The 15,868-nt window shown below is 42.6% G+C and overlaps 1 protein-coding gene across 1 annotated transcript in view; it reads left to right on the top strand.

Annotated features, from left to right (window-relative positions):
* The window catches only part of CHIC2 (cysteine rich hydrophobic domain 2), a 32,201-nt gene continuing 16,333 nt past the window's right edge, over window positions 1–15,868 (top strand). The window contains exons 1-3 of the mRNA XM_075421990.1: window positions 1–253; window positions 7,720–7,774; window positions 7,920–8,075. Of these exons, the coding sequence (XP_075278105.1) occupies window positions 135–253; window positions 7,720–7,774; window positions 7,920–8,075 (330 nt within the window). The 5' untranslated portion in view covers window positions 1–134. The remainder of the gene's footprint in view (window positions 254–7,719; window positions 7,775–7,919; window positions 8,076–15,868) is intronic.

A 15,868-nucleotide genomic window follows, 5' to 3' on the forward strand; every position in this document is an offset into this window, starting at 1 on the left:
CGCCCGCCGGCCCCCGGCACCGGAGCTTCCCGCCGGCCCCCTCCCGCCGGCCTCCGCCGCCGGCCCCGGCGCTTTGCCGCGGCTCCTCGCTGTCTTTCCCTCGCTTCCCTCCGAGCGGACGCCCGGGCCCGGCCATGGCGGACTTCGACGAGATCTACGAGGAGGAGGAGGACGAGGAGCGGGCGCTGGAGGAGCAGCTCCTCAAGTATTCCCCCGACCCGGTGGTGGTGCGCGGCTCCGGCCATGTCACCGTGTAAGGGCCGCGCCGGGGCCTGCGCGGCCGGGGCGGGAGGAGGAGGAGGCCCGGGGGGGGGCGGCTGCGGCCGGGGGCAGCCCGGGGCCGGCGGTCACAGGGCGGGGAGCGCCGGGGGGGGGGTGAGGGGACGGGGCTGTGAGCGGCGGGGGAGCGCGGAGCGTTGTCCCGGAGCGGTGAGCTGTCAGGAAGCCGGGTGCCGGGTGTGGACGGCGGGTACGTGCCGGCACATCACCGGCTGGACCGGTGCTGGGGGCTGTTTGCGCGCCGGGCACCCCCTCCCCTTTAACCTGCGGCCGCCAGTGCAGCTCCGAGGGCTTCCGAGGAAGAAGAGGCGTCCGGGAGTCAGATAGGTATCTATAAAATCACGTTAAGTCGTGATAAATACAAGTTGTGTCACTGTGTTTAACATAGGAGTGATGGTGGGGTTTGTTTTGTGAATATTTGGTATCCCTGAGCACCCAGCACCCAGCGAGCGTGATTTAGTGCGGTGCTTCCCAGTAAGGTAACTGGTGAGGAGGGTGTTTTTCCTCCAGTGAGTCCTGCTAGGCTCGTGCTACCAGAGAGCAGCCGTTGTCAGTTCCGACGCGTGGTTTCAGAGGCTGAAATAGCAACCTGGAGGCAACGCGCCGCGGTGCAAACTGTTTTTTGGTGTTCGCTGTTTGGCAGGGCTGGGCTCGCCATAGAGGCGTGAAAGCTGGAGGTGTTGTGGTCTGTTTTTTCTGAGTCCCGTGAGCTCCACTGATTTTCAGGTCCAGAAATCCAGGGTTAAATTCAGAGGAGTTCTGCGGCGCTCTGGTACGTTGCTGCCGTGATATTTGGTTGACGGTGAGCAATGCTAACCGGGCAGTGCTGTTTTCCGGCTGGTTAACAACAGGAAGTAAGGCATTATAGACCGAGAAGGACGTGGATGGGCAGGAGCCTGAGGAGGCCCCGCAGAGGAACAGAAGCGTGTAGCTATGCAGCGTGTGGCTCTGTTTATCGTGAGCAAAAGTTGTTACCATCCAGTGACTTCTCCAGGAATAAGCTGGTAGCTTAGCCTCTGCCTGGTGAGTAGATCCAACCCACAATTAGGGTTTTTTTTGTGTTGGCAAATGCAAAAGTATAAAGAAGTGGAGAAAAATGCTTGTTTCTTCTCCAATACTAGAAGGTAAGTTGTGCGAGACAGGATCCTGACCCGTTAGTGGAACCGTGAGGAAGCTCGTGTAGCGTGCCTGTGACTAGTTAAGGGTGTTGTGGTTGAAGAAGGATGGTTGCCTCATTAATTGTTCATTAATGGTCACCAGCTCATTATTACTTTAAGGTCTTCCTCAAAATGTTTGTTGTTTAGGTTTTGGATGAGCAACGAAATACGAACGTGTACCTTCAGAATTAGGCAGTTGATCTTTGTCTGCTTGCTTTATCGTGCCGGGTGTGAGCAGTTCACTGAGTAGCATCAGCCGCTGTTACCTTCATACAGCCTGTGACTGTTCTGTCATCGATTGAGGAGCTTATTAAAAGTTAGATCACTGTCAGGGCATTCACTTGGTGGATTGAAGGAATAGGTCAAGTCGTATGTATATAATTAATTACTCTTGACTCCTATAAAGGCGTGTGTGTGTTTTGAAGGTCTGACGGAAATGATCGGTTAAGCAAATACGGGATTGATCTGTCCCTGGCTCTGCGGTTTGAAGAGTTGCTGACTGCTTCTGCTGTGTGTGTATTTAAACAGAAGCTCTCTTTTCGTAGTCTGTTGTCATATCCTCTCAGATCTTACGTAGGAATCATGATTTGAGTTTGAAATATGTCATTTCGATGACTACAGATTAATGTCAGAAAGGCATTTACTATTACTTGATTTCATCCAACAGACAATGGAGGTGCGTGAGAATCCTTTCTAAGCCGAGTAGTTAAAAGTGATTAAAAGAAAGCAGGTAAATATTATTCATATAAAACATACAAAGGCCTGGCCTTTCCAGGGTGTGGGGCTTTTGTGTAGCCCTAAGAGTTATCTTAAACTTACTGGAGCATGCTGCACACAATTCTGAAACTCATTTCTTCTTCCCATTATTTTTAAAATATTCAGTTAAACTCTTTTCACACCAGGAGAGTTTGATAGTTGGGAATAATATTCAACTTGGTCTCTGGTTGCTTGAGGTGATCTCTTCTAGTGGCAAGAAATGTGAAAGCTGAGAAAATGTGGAGCTTTACTTAGAACTGAATTGAAAGTCCGAGGTATTTCATACTCATTTCTAAAATCCTATTAGGGTGGAAAGAGAGGTACATGATGAATTTGAAATGGTGAAGAGAATATTCGTGAGAGGTTGTCTGACTGTATTTTTCAGTGACCGTTTTCCTGGGCTTTTCTGTTCCTTGACCACTTGAGACATATATATGCTTTATATATACTGGACAGTATTTGCTAGTAATATTGGATTTATTAGTGTTTTACAGTGCCTGGACGATGGAGAGCTAGTGAATGTCCTTCTGTGCTGTTTGTCATCTTTGTGCGTGGTGTGTTGATGCAAGATAAGTGCTTGGAGGGGAAAAAAAACCTCACAAAATACGTTGTCACCCAAGTCAGTCTTTTGTATTAACTTGAGTCTGCTTCTGTGTTTTGGAACCTTTCTCTGTATCAAGGACATATGAGGGAAAACAGGGCTATGTAAGAATTATGAATGGAGAGTGTTAAGATTTGTGGAATATGTATTTATTTTGTAAGGGCTGTGAACATGTGGAACTAAAGACTCCGGTTGACAGCAGTGAAAAAATGGTTTAGTGTCCCCATAGGATACTACAAAGAGGAGGAAGAGGAGGAGGAGAGTCAGGTTTATGTTTTAGGAAGATCTGAGCTGCAGGCTGAGAAAAGGTTGCAGGTTGGCTGTGTCCTACACTGTGAACTTCTGTACTTTGAAGTTTCCGCCTCTCGCCATTTCTTTCTTTGCTGTACACAAGGGCAGGAACTCCCCTGAACCTTTCTGGCAGAGACTGGTGAGGGGACTGGAGCATCTCCACTACGAGGAGAGGTTGAGGGAACTGGGCTTGTTCAGCCTGAAGAAGAGAAGGCTGCGAGGGGACCTTATAAATGCCTATAAATATCTGAAGGGTGGGTGTCAGGAGGATGGGGCCAAGCTCTTTTCAGTGGTGCCCAGCGACAGGACAAGGGGCAATGGGCACAAACTGAGGCACAGGAAGTTCCGTCTGAACATGAGGAAGAACTTCTTCCCTCTGAGGGTGACGGAGCCCTGGAACAGGCTGCCCAGGGAGGTTGTGGAGTCTCCTTCTCTGGAGATATTCAAGACCCGCCTGGACAAGATCCTGTGCAGCCTACTGTAGGTGACCCTGCTTCGGCAGGGGGGTTGGACTAGATGACCCACAGAGGTCCCTTCCAACCCCTACTATTCTGTGATTCTGTGACTTGTTCAAGAAATACCTTTTCAGTAAAGGAGGCACTCATGCATGAGGTGAGCGTGGGTCTGTTGAAGACGTGACGTGGAACGGGGAAGGCGTGGAGCGAGCAGAGAAGGGTACGTGTCACGGAAGATGGAGCGCTGTGTGAGGCCAGCTGTCTCAGAAAACGCATCTCCAAAATACTGATTTCCAGTGTTTGATTTTAAGATACTTCTTGCTGCTTTTTTGTCAGAGCTGTTGTGCCTTTACGGTGAACATGTAGCAGCGTTCTGTGGAGTTTCTAGTCTGTTGATTTCCAAATTGCAGCGTGCAGTTGAGAGTGATAATACTGACACATAATTACTTACCGAAGCTTTTAGTGTGTGGAGTCACCCTTTTTTACTGTCTGCGTGTGCTGACAACACTGTAATATGGAAGGCTCAGAATGCTGTCTGTAGCTGGTGGAGTTAGCTTTGATGTTTCAGTTTTGCTACCCCACCATGCATTAAACGTTGCCACAAGCCTTGAGTGCAGAGTCTCGGTCTCATTTGCTTATAACTTCACCCAGGTGTGAGTGTGTTGGTCAGAAGCTTCTGTGCCTCAGTCTGCTGTGGCGTGTTTGTAAGTTCAGATACCTCTAGAACTTTGACAGTAGGGTTATCTTTGTCTGGCGTGGCTTTTGCCATCTCCATGAATGTTTGCTTATGTTTGATGAAGCTGTCAACACTTGAATACCTTTAGATCATGCATTCACAAAAAAAGCCTTGCTTCTGTCCTGCTGATTTCCTAGCCACCCTTCAACATGAGGCTGAGCAGGGCTTTCCCTGCAAGTACATCTTTTTGTGACTTAACTGAGAGCAGGGGGGCTTCCTTCTGCCTTTGCCTTACCTGCTCAGGCCTCGGAGTAAAGGACTTCCTCAGTATTCTGGGGAGAGGGAGAGCTGGAGTTCTGTCTCATCTCTCGGTCTGGGGCTCAGCTTCCTTTGAGCCCTTGCAACAAGAGCTGCTTTGAATTGAATTATCCTTGTAGTTGGCCGCTGACGTGTTGCTCAAGTTTATATTTAATTCCATCATTTGTAGTAAATCTCTTCTGGATGTTGAAGCATTGAGTACATGAAGATCGTTCTTTGAAGAGACTCCTCTTTTAGACATCCGTCTCTGGTGTTGATTTGATGAATTAATTAGATAGTAATGTGGTGTTAGCTTTTATTTGTGAGACTTCTGATGGCAGCTGTGTATCTTTGCAGTCCTTCTCCAGGCCTGGCTGCTTATGAAATGTATACGGATCCAAGGGATTTTTTCAGGCTTTGGTTCCCACTTCAACCTAAGGGCAGTTTTAAGTAGCTTAACTGATAGGGCATGACACTTCTTTCTGGCATTTACATAACTTTTGCATCAGCACTTGATTTCACTCAGGGTTTTTGGGGAAAGGCAGGTGGTCCTCCTGTCGTGGAGTACTTAACAGGATTTGTTCTGTGTTGAACTGGTAAGCTTGCCGTCTATTTCTCTGGTTAACAGTTTTCATTTGTGACTTCACCAGTTTTGAGGGATTTATAGGAGTTGCAGAGCTCTATTCTAATTGCAAATACTTAAATGCGCTAGGTAACTTAGGTGTAACTGAGGTCTATGAGGAGACCTTATTGCAGCCTTTCAGTATATGAAGGAGTCTTATGAGAAAGATGGTGAAAGACGTTTTACTAGGGCCTGTAGTGACAGGACAAGAGGCAATGGTTTTGAACAAAAAGAGGGTAGGTTTAGAGTGGATTTAAGGAAGACATTTTTTATGATGAGGGTGGTGAGATGCTGGAAGAGATTGCCCAAGAGAGCTGTGGGTGCCCCATTACTGGGCGTGTGGTCCGGTTGGAAAGGGCGCTGAGCAACCTGGTCTAGTGGAAGATGTCCCTGCCCGTGACAGGGGGTTGGACAAGATGATCTTTGACGTCCCTCCCAACCCAAATCATTCTGTGGTTCTACTGCCTGCAGTCAATGATGGGGAGATGACTTGTTTACTTTTCTTTAAGACCATATGTAAAAATCACATATGTCAAATTCATGAACTACCTAGCCCGGCACGCTGTTGCAAACTGTGGCGACAGGCGTTGCCACCTACGGGCTGCATGCAAGTCCAGCTGTTCCTGGTGTCCGTTCTCCGCGTGCTCTCTGGCATCTGCAGTGGTGCGGGGTGATGTGTGCTTCAGCGTTGTCTTTCCTTTGGTGTTGGTTTGTCAGGGAACTTGTGTAATCTCTCTTCAAATCTGTTGGCACAGTCTGTGACGCTAATCTCAAGGGGAAACAAACCCAGAAGTTTGCTACTTGTAGTTTAGAGAAGCGCTTTTTTTTATCTGTTTTAAACCAATCTCCTAGTTTCAGTGAGTGCCCTCTGTTGTGGGCTTTGGTGATTAGCAGTTAATCATTCACCTTATCCACTGCCTTCTTGAATCTTTGCACTTGGATTGTATACCCCCTCAGCCTTCTTTTCCAAGTTAGTGTTAGCCTTGTTAGCTATTCCTAAGGCTGCTTTATTCCCTGAGTTATACTAGTCTTCCTTTTCTCTGCTTTCTCTTAACTCCACCAAGTCCTATGTGAAATGTGGATGCCAGAACTGCATCCAGTACTGAATATATGAAGGTTTCATGGAGAACGAAAGCGATGCCCTCTGTGTTTCTTCTTGATCACCTTCCTAGTGGTGCCCGGCATTTTATTGCTATTTCTGGCGGCTGCTGCTCACATTCAGCTGATGTTTAAGGGAATCATGAGTGGTGATAAGAGATCTCTCTCGTGAGCTGTAGCTGCCAAACCTCAGTTGAGTATCATCACATAAGCATAGTTCAGCTTTCCCAAGATTCAGCATCTTGTATTTATCTACACAGAAGCTCATCTGCCACCTTTTGTCCACTGGGTTTTGTGAGGGCTTTCCACGGTGGCTCATCACTGGGGCGGCGCTTACCTGCCTGGTGGATGACTTGGACAAAGTTCTCCATGGGCACGCAGGTCATTCAGTTCAGTAAGAAAAAACAAAGCAACCTGAGAAATGCTCAGCTGCTCAATAAACATACTACCAAAGGAAATTATGTCTTTAAATTCTTCAGCTGTCATGGCTCAGGTGAGCTTTTCTGCACACAGCTGAGCTGTGTGTGATACATGGTGCTGTCAATATTCAAGTCTTGAGCAGCTGAATTTCTGATCGTTGTTTGTAGTATCTAAGACTGCTTTGGTTTATATTCAGGAGGTTATTAATGACAAGTGAAACTTTACGCTGACTGCTGTTTGCCACGTTAGTAACCAGCCATACGGTTTCATGAATGGCTTTGTGAGACTGTACAGTCCCTATTAGAAGTTACTGCCCAGACTACATGCCAGAAGATATTCAGGTTTTATTTGAGGTTCTTCCATTGCTGAACCCAGCCAGCCAACTGTAAGATAGAAGACAGCTTTCTTTTATAGACAAGGTGAAACTCTTTTGATCTTTAGATCTTCTGAAACCTGAAATTGTCAGTAACTCCAGCCCATCTCAAACTCCTTCATAGCTTTACATTTGCAATTGGTATGTCTCTTTCAAATCAGTTAGCATTTAAATCATGTTTTGTTGGGTAGCATTTTGTGTTCTGAAACTTACTGGTGCATTTTTTTTCTGAATAGACAAGCTAGCATTGATTATATTTAAAACAGTTATTTAGCAGGGCCTGAGTGGAATGGCACTGAAAGAGCTTTTCTTCAGGATGGATCTGTACTGGTGGAGGAGGGGGTGGTGGTAATTCAAACTGTGGCATTAACTTGCTCCCTCTCCCCCTTTAGTACTTCACTTTTCACACTTGCCACTGTTGCCTACAAAGATTTTGCTGGGTTTGGGGAAGAGTCAATAGTATCAACAGAACTAGAAGAGGAGACTGTAAGCAAGGTGGATTTCAAACTGCGTACGGTGGTGTACTTTTGGCTGTTAAAAGTAATTCCTAAAATTATCCTAATAGCAACTGTTTTTTTCCTGAAGTTAATGCCTTTCTGATACGAACGCTGAGAGTGTTATGGGGTGCTTGTAAGTTGTGGCGTGGATTTGGGTTGTTTACAGTTGTGGTATGAGCTTCATTTTGTTTTTGCAGGTTTGGACTAAGCAACAAATTTGAAGCAGAATTTCCTTCATCTTTAACTGGAAAAGTGAGTATCTGAGCATAGGAATTTGGAATTAGAGTTAAGATTTTGTTACAAAAACAGGAGTTGCAGATGTAGTCTGTTGTAAGAGTGAAAAATCGCACTGCTGTGGTACTAGTTTGTTGTTTTTTGGTTTTTTTTTCACTTGTAGGTTGCACCTGAAGAATTTAAAGCCAGCATCAGTAGAGTTAACAGTTGTCTTAAGAAGAACCTTCCAGTTAATGTACGATGGCTACTTTGTGGATGCCTTTGCTGCTGCTGCACTTTAGGTTGTAGTATGTGGCCAGTTATCTGCCTCAGTAAAAGAGTAAGTGGAACTATTCTTACAATTTTTGACAGTTATAATTCTACTGGGTTTGTTCTCGTTTTGTTTTTACCTCCCCCACCTTTAAAAACTGTGTGCTAGAACTGACTTCAATCAGTTTGATCTCATACGTTCTGTATCAGTTGTCTGTCACAGTAGTTAAAGTTACAACAGACACCAGTCAGAATTTTGAGTTTAGAAGTCGATGAGTGGTAGTACAGCTGAATGTCTCTGCTAGAACCACATATGGTACAGCATTTATGGTTACTGAAGTAGTTTTCAACATAGTATTTTAATAGCTGCATCTTCTCTGTGATAGGCTGTTTGGGATTATCAGAGTTTGACTGGGATTAAGTGGCAGTTCGTTTCGAGGAGCTTCTGATTACACTGTGGCCCAAGTAGCCATACATATTTGTTTAAAAAGGGAATTTTTTGAAAGACAATAACTGATTTTTCTTTTTGGATTTTCCTTCCAGGTTGTAGATAAGTAAATTTTGTTTTGGTTTTTTTTTTTCACTTTTAGAAAGTTGTGTTTTGTCTGTGTAGGCTTGGCACTTAGTGTATTGTTCACAACAGAAGCTCATTGCACGTGCCCGTTTTTTACTTCCCTTCCCTCGGTGCAGTTAATTAGGCTACCCTGTCATCTCTTCTTTTTTTGTGTGCATAAAAATTGTCTTTGGCTAGCCTTATTTCACTACTTTACAAGAAGTCTCTGTGCCTCCCCATCCTTTCCTCACTATTAGTACTGCTCATCTTTCCATTTGATGGCAAGGCTTGTGTAGATTCTCGCTTGTGTAATATCTCTTAATGCTACAAATTGTGTACAATTCAGTACACTGAAGATCATCATGATTTTCTTCATTAAAGTCCTCATTTTCCAGGCTCAGTAAATCAAGGCATTCTAAAAAAAAGATTTAGAGGGTGAATGCTGATCGTAACAAAAGCTATATGTATTTTTGTATCATCTAACTTTCTGTGTTAAGATCTTAATGCTTAATAAGTCCCTTTGAGAGATTACTTAAGGCTAGTTTAAATTGTGTACAAAATAGGGTAGAAAAGTCTCCTGGTAACATTGGAGTCTGTGGAGAGAGAAAAAAAAATGTTGCTGTCAGTGTGAGTTACAGCAAACCGTAGGTTTTCTGTCTTTAAGCTGTCACAAGCTAGTAAGGCTGCTGTAGGTTGATATTATATCCATATCCTGAAAGTCTATTAAGAGAAATTAGAATTAGCTGATTGCTTCAACAGTTAGACTGGTGACTTAACTAGCTTGGGAGAAGACTGCCTTCACTATTCTAGGCCTGGCTGTGTTCATTACAAACATAAGGAAAGCTTGCGTTGCTGCTCTTCATGTTTGACTTCTACAGGAGAGAGCTTCTGGGGTTCTTAGTTTGACCCGTTTTCCTCACATAATGTGCTGTTGTAGCAGGATGTAACGTGGTAGGGGCTGATGCCACAAGCCCTCATCTTCTGAACTGGGGCCTCTTAATCTATTACCAGAAGTCACAAATAATCAACTTTTTATACCTTATTAAACAAAGTCAGAAAAAAGGCAAAAGCTTGTAGCATCTGGGGCTGGAAAACAGAGCTCGAAGCTGAGGACCGAGGTTCTGTGTGGGAACCCAATGAAGCAACAGTTAGAGGAGTGCTTCCGTTGAAGTTTGCGTGGGGTAGAAGTTCAGGTAAGCTCCCTTTCAAAGGGTAAATCTGAAAAAAACCAAACATGGATAGTCTGTTCAGAGGGGGCTGGATGGAGGTTAGCGGTGTAACTGCTGCTGTAATATACAGACTGCATAAAGACAGAAGAGTCTCAGGAAGAGAACGAACAGCAGGAGCAAGGACAGAAACTTGGGGCTGAAGTTCCAGAAGTCATCCTAGAGGTACGGCCCAGACTGTCAGTAAATGTTGCATTTTTTCCCCGCTGAAGCTGGTACCAGGAGACATTTAAGGGCCTTTGCACTTCAGGTTGGGGGGTCTCAGACTGAAGCTTCGATGTCGAGCAGGAGTGAAGTTGAGGTTAGGACTCAGCTGCCGAAACACAGTATCTTGTGCCACTGTGGAAGGCACGGTGACAGTAGATGTTGATGGTGCTGGATACTCGTGTTCAGGCAGTTTGATCATTCCTGCAGAGTGAAAATCGTTTAAGTCAATCTGGAGACTTTGGATCTCGTGACAAATCATTTGTCCGTGTCAGCAGCTCAGCAAATGGGTGTGTGCTTAGGCAGTTGTCTGTCAGACAGAGAACCCAGGGCTTGGTGTTGGTTGGGCATCTGGAAAGTGTAATATAGAGAAGAATTAATTAAGTAGTGTTCTTAAACTGAAAAGGACAAGAATGCTTTCCCAAACTATAACTCTTAATCCTGGTCCTGACTGGGAAAGACCTCCTTTCTGGTAGAGGAGGTAAGGAGGGAAGCTGTGGAATATTTTCAAGGACATATTTTCAAATTCTAGTAGAGGAAACAAGCAGCATAATTTGCAGTGATTCTGGTCAGGGCTATTATTCGCAGAAAAGCAGAGAAAAGCTACTGCCACTTGAGTTGCTTGAACAGGTATGGGTGAATTAAACTTTTATTTCTTGGTAGACTGAGATCAGTAAAGTACCAAGTGATTTAAATCCTTTAAATCCCTCTTACCTGGAATTACAGATTTTGTACCTTTTAAGTTCTCGATACTGAATTGTATCCATAAACTTGCAGGATTTTTCTTTTATGCAGGGCTTGCCATCCGTTTATGTCAAAGTGCTATCACAAGTGCAGGAAACTAGTTGTATTTTTTTTCCTAGAAGTGGGGAAAGTGAGAGACAGTGCATGATGTGGGTTACCTGGAGCTGCTCAGCAAATTGGCAGCAGTTATAAATACAGCCTGCTTCATCCGGGTTCCAGTCTGTAATTTGGTCAGTAGGTTCCAGTAGAACTGTGACAAGAAGCAACTTCATACTCTGCCACTAAAAAAACTTACATCAATAGACTGTTTTGGGTTGCTGCTAGTGCCACAGTTTTGCTGACGCATAGCAGACTGACGTGTTCAGTGTGAAGTAATCACTTACTTTTAAACTCTTCTACTGCTCATCGCTGACTATACTGTGTCTTGGAAGAGTGCTGTGTTGATCAAATGATTCTCCATGCTTTGACTTCTTCAGAGCTCCTTTCGCTGGCTGGGCTCCCGCCGTAGGTACAGTCACAGCAGCCAGGATTCACTTGTCCAGTGTGACATGTGCCTGTTTCTTCCCTTCAACTTTGAGATACAATGGATTCTTTCCCATAGGCACTCGTAAAACAATTATAACAAATGAACAATGAATAAAAGGTTTCTTATTTTCCAGTACCTGCACTTCTCTAAGAAGTGTTGCCCGGAGAGTTTAGCTAATTCATCCCTGTCCGAAGTGATTCCTAGTGAAAGGACTGGTACTTGGAACTGGCCTGTGTTACAGCCTTTGCTGCTGTGATTGCAAAAGCCTCCCAAGACCGTATAATTGGAGAGTCTGATTTCTGGAAGCAGGGCGGGAGTGTTCCTACGTAGAACTGAATTTGATGTAGAACATGTTTTAATCACACAATAAAAATATACCATCCTTCATCTTTGCCCTTTTCTCCTGATGTAGAATATTAGCAAATTTGTTTTGATGAGTTGCATATACATTGAGCTAACAAGTGGGAATGTTTCTCAAGTTACGGATTTCATTAAATTAAATAACAGTTTCAACTATACGATGGCTTACTTTTAATACAGAAGAGTAATTTTTCTCAGAATGACCGGTTAAGAAGTACCTGTTTTAATGAGGCTGAAGCAAGCTACCATGCTGTTAAATTGCTGGTATACTGTGTAGTGTTCTTTCAGAGAAACATTTTTTAAGGTTCGTGTAGATGGAATGAAAGCTGCAGCTTCAGAGTTTGTGAAGTTACAATCATTCTCTTTGTCTTTCTCTGTATTCTGTATTTTTCTGCCTTTCATTGACTTTTTAAAAATTCTAATGTGGGAATGTTATCACAAATGTAAATATGATTTTTGAAATTACAATTATTGAGAGTTTGTTTATAGTGGGAATATATGCTTATTTGTGTGTAGTAAAAAATAAGTTTTATGAATTTGTCTCCTTAAATCGGCAGGTGCTTCAAACTAGGAATTTATTAAGTCACAGACGTTAGTAAGCTTAATTGTTAATTATATCACTTTAATGCACTTCCGTGCAATGAAAGCTGTTCCTTCACTGTATTTTTTTTCAGTGCTGGTTTTGGAAGTCTTTGTACAGTATCGTTTCCTTTCTTCTTTTGCATTGAGGTATTCGAGAAAAAGCCTGCTGCTCCTCACCAGTAGAATAAATGTTTAATTTGACTCGATATTTTATTGCCTCTCTCCTTTTATGTGGTCTTGATTTGATTTTAATGACCAGAAGCTACAAGAAGATTACAGGAAATAGTCTCTCGTTTGCGGATCTGGATTGTCAATGATCTTGAGCAGTTTTACTCATAGATTGTACCATCCTTTCTGGGACAAGTTCCAGATTGCACAAATGAACATTAAGTCTTTAAGTTATTGTTCGTTAAATAAAAAGAATGACATAGCAAATTATAATTCAAAAAGCACTACAGGCTGAGGTGCCCATTTGAAGCCGCTTTTTCAAATGAATTGACACTCATTTTCAGTATTGACTAAATGCTGCTGTTCCCAATGTGTAAATAGGATTAATAATTTCGACAGAAACAGTAACAATGAAAGCTGTGATAAATTGCAGTACTGCTAGATTTCTTAAAAGCTGGTATTGTGCGTGTAAATTGCATGTTTCAGAAGGTTCGTGGGCAATCTCTTAAAATGAATAAATGAGATATTTAAGAGCGATCTGTACTAATACTTTCAAGAGCTACTTGTTTGTTTGTGAATTCACACAAAGCTGATGAGTGCTGCTTAAGCCTCATCATTAGTTGTCACTTAGGTAGCAGTTTACATCTTCGGAGTGCTGTATAAACATAAGCTAATTACAACTTCCAGAGAATTGATTAAATTAAGTATGTGGTGGCGGAGCTGGAATGAATTTTCTGGCTTGCCAGTGGATGATACTGGTGTTAAAATACATTAGCTCAGTTTAATAAAGCTAAGAATACATGACACTTATTTTCAAAACTGAAGGAAATACAGATTTTCTCCTCTGCCTATCTGCCAGGGCCTTGGCACCGGAGAGACTCTAATACCATAATGCTTTTTCAGGCAGTTCCTCAAGGCAGTTACCTTTAGACTGAAGGTGCCTTGTTTTTAAAGTCTCTGTTGTGACAATATACTTTGTAACTGAGCTTGGAATAATCTTTATAATTGTAATGTGTATTTTATGTTTATCATAACCAGAATGCATGTGATCCCTATATTGTCTCTAGTCAGCTTAGTAAAACTTTTTTGAGTTAGAGCCTGTATATATCAAATATGCATTCTTGACCGTTGTCTTCAGATATATTCAGAGGTCTTTGAAATAGTCTCCTTGTATTAGTATTAGCTATGAAGTGAAAAATTCAAAAGAATCAGAAGATTCAGACCTGGTATATTTTTTCTTTAAATATTGTTCACTGTGATTTTGGTCAGAAGAGTCTCTAAGTCTTCTGCAGACTGAACTTGAGGTAGCAAAGCTTGTAGAACACTACAAATATAAAATCATCATCTGTATAGCTCTGTGATTATTATTTTTTTTTCTGTCTCTGAAATCAGATTTAATTTCCTTCAGAGCGCCCTGTAGAGGTTTATCAGGTTTTCATGTGCTTTCTTAAAGAGTAGAGTAGCAAGCTGGTGTATAATGAGGTGTGGGAGCAAATAGTTCTGCCATGTCTTTTAATGTGCAGACCTACTTGGCAGGGGCAATAAGATTGACATGAAGAATACTTACAAATATAAGTAAATCACAAAATAGTAGTTTGTTTCTGTATAGGTCAAATGCAAATCCTTTAGTGTTTGAAAAATGTGTATCCTAAAGTTAAATTTGTCATGTCATGTATTCTTAATAATAGGTTTTATGTTAGTCTTAACTGCAGCATATATCTTTGGTTTCTATCGTGAATATTCTAAATATTTAAATCTATTTAAAATCTAGTTGTATTTGTAATTGGAATTGGAATGATGTCTCTGAACGTTCTAATATTAATCAAAATAATACATGCAGGATTAACACTTCCACATTATAGCACCTTTTACTTTGTGGTGACGAAGGTATATAGTGGGACCCACAGATTATTCAGTGGTTTGGTTTTATTATTGCTTTTTGTATTGCTTTTCATGTCCAATTTGACATGTTTCTGAAAAAAACAAATGTGAGCTAGCTGTAATTCGCATAGAGCTGTTTTGAAAGAGCTTGCTAAAAGTGGTCTAGCTAGTTGTTGGATTTGGAAATCAGGTTGGGAAGGGTCCCTTTCAGGATTCTGTCTTTAGCAGCTGGTAGGTGATGCTGAACAGGGAGCGTATGCAAACACTGCTGAGGAAAGAATTAGAATGCAAAATTATCTGAAATTCGTGTTGTACAATTATAATAAGTAGAAAGCACTTCACTGTACTATAATTTGCTAGACTGTTGCTGTAAAACAAAACGTAAAACCAGAAGGGGCTGCTGGCACGTGTGAGGTAGTGACACTTCTGTGCCTCTTCTCTTGCGTTTTCTCCAAGTAGGCTTGCTCTGGGATGTATTCACTTCTTCACTTTGTTAAACAAACCAGGGTAAAGCTTTATTTTCTGCGTAAGTGGAGCACTCTCAGTAACTCAAGCACTATGTATGAATAAATAAACTGATTATTTAACACCACCACTCCCCCGCCCTAAAAAAAATTGTAGTGGTTCAAGAAACATGATTGCTGACAAAACAGTTGGGAGGATGAGGGAGGCAGTTCTTCTACAAAAGGGAAGACTGAAGGCGTTGGTAAGTTTTCTACGGTACCAAACATACGTGGAAAGTGACGAGTCACTTTTCGTTTTGTCCCCCATAAAGATTGTTTTTGCTGAATTATGGAATAAATTGCTGAGTTCAGAACAATGGTGGTGATGGATGATATTTTTTTTTAAGCAGCCAGATTTATTGTTTTCTGTATTGGTTAATTAGCTACAGGATCAACCTCCTTGGGATTCTGTAACTTTGTAGTTTAATCCCAGGTGGGCAAGGCACAGTAGAGGCTGTCCCTTTCAGAGGGATCATTCTCCAGCATGCACACTAGTGAAACGTTGGATTTTACAGGGCCTTCTAGAGTTATTTTGTGAAGTTGTGCTGCCTTGCAGTCTATTTGGCCATGTGGCTTCTCTTGCGTTCTGAGCCCCTGCCCTTAGACACTCCCAATAGCAGGAGTCAGAGGCTTCCTACATATTAATAAATTAAACCTGCGAGTGTTCCTAGGAATGTGCACGTTGTAATTTGTGCTCTTGGAGAGGGCCCTGGCAGGCTCTGGGTCTGTGTAACGATTCCTAGGCGTGATCAGAAGGCTTCAGGCACTATGAGCAGTTCGGAGGTTATGAAAACTTACTGATACAGACGTAAGCTGTTCCCTGCCAGCTGGCTTCAACTGAGTGGGAATGGCTTTGGGCACAGTTTCATTTCTTAATAGAGATGTAACCAGAGGTTCTTTAATTTCTCCACCTGCACTGGCATTGAACTACACTTCATGACATACCACTCATGACATACTACTAGAGATTTTGGAAATAAGTGAGAGAGACCCAAATTAACATCTCTGTAACCTGAAAAAAGATGAGGGAGGTGGATTTTTCATCCATGTTCAGTTTATAATTTCCTACAGTGGAAGACACCAAATGAGTTATTTGGTGGAGATTCAGTCCTATTT

Source organism: Opisthocomus hoazin, chromosome 5 (genome assembly GCF_030867145.1).
Source record: "Opisthocomus hoazin isolate bOpiHoa1 chromosome 5, bOpiHoa1.hap1, whole genome shotgun sequence".
In the NCBI taxonomy this organism is placed as follows: Eukaryota; Metazoa; Chordata; class Aves; order Opisthocomiformes; family Opisthocomidae; genus Opisthocomus; species Opisthocomus hoazin.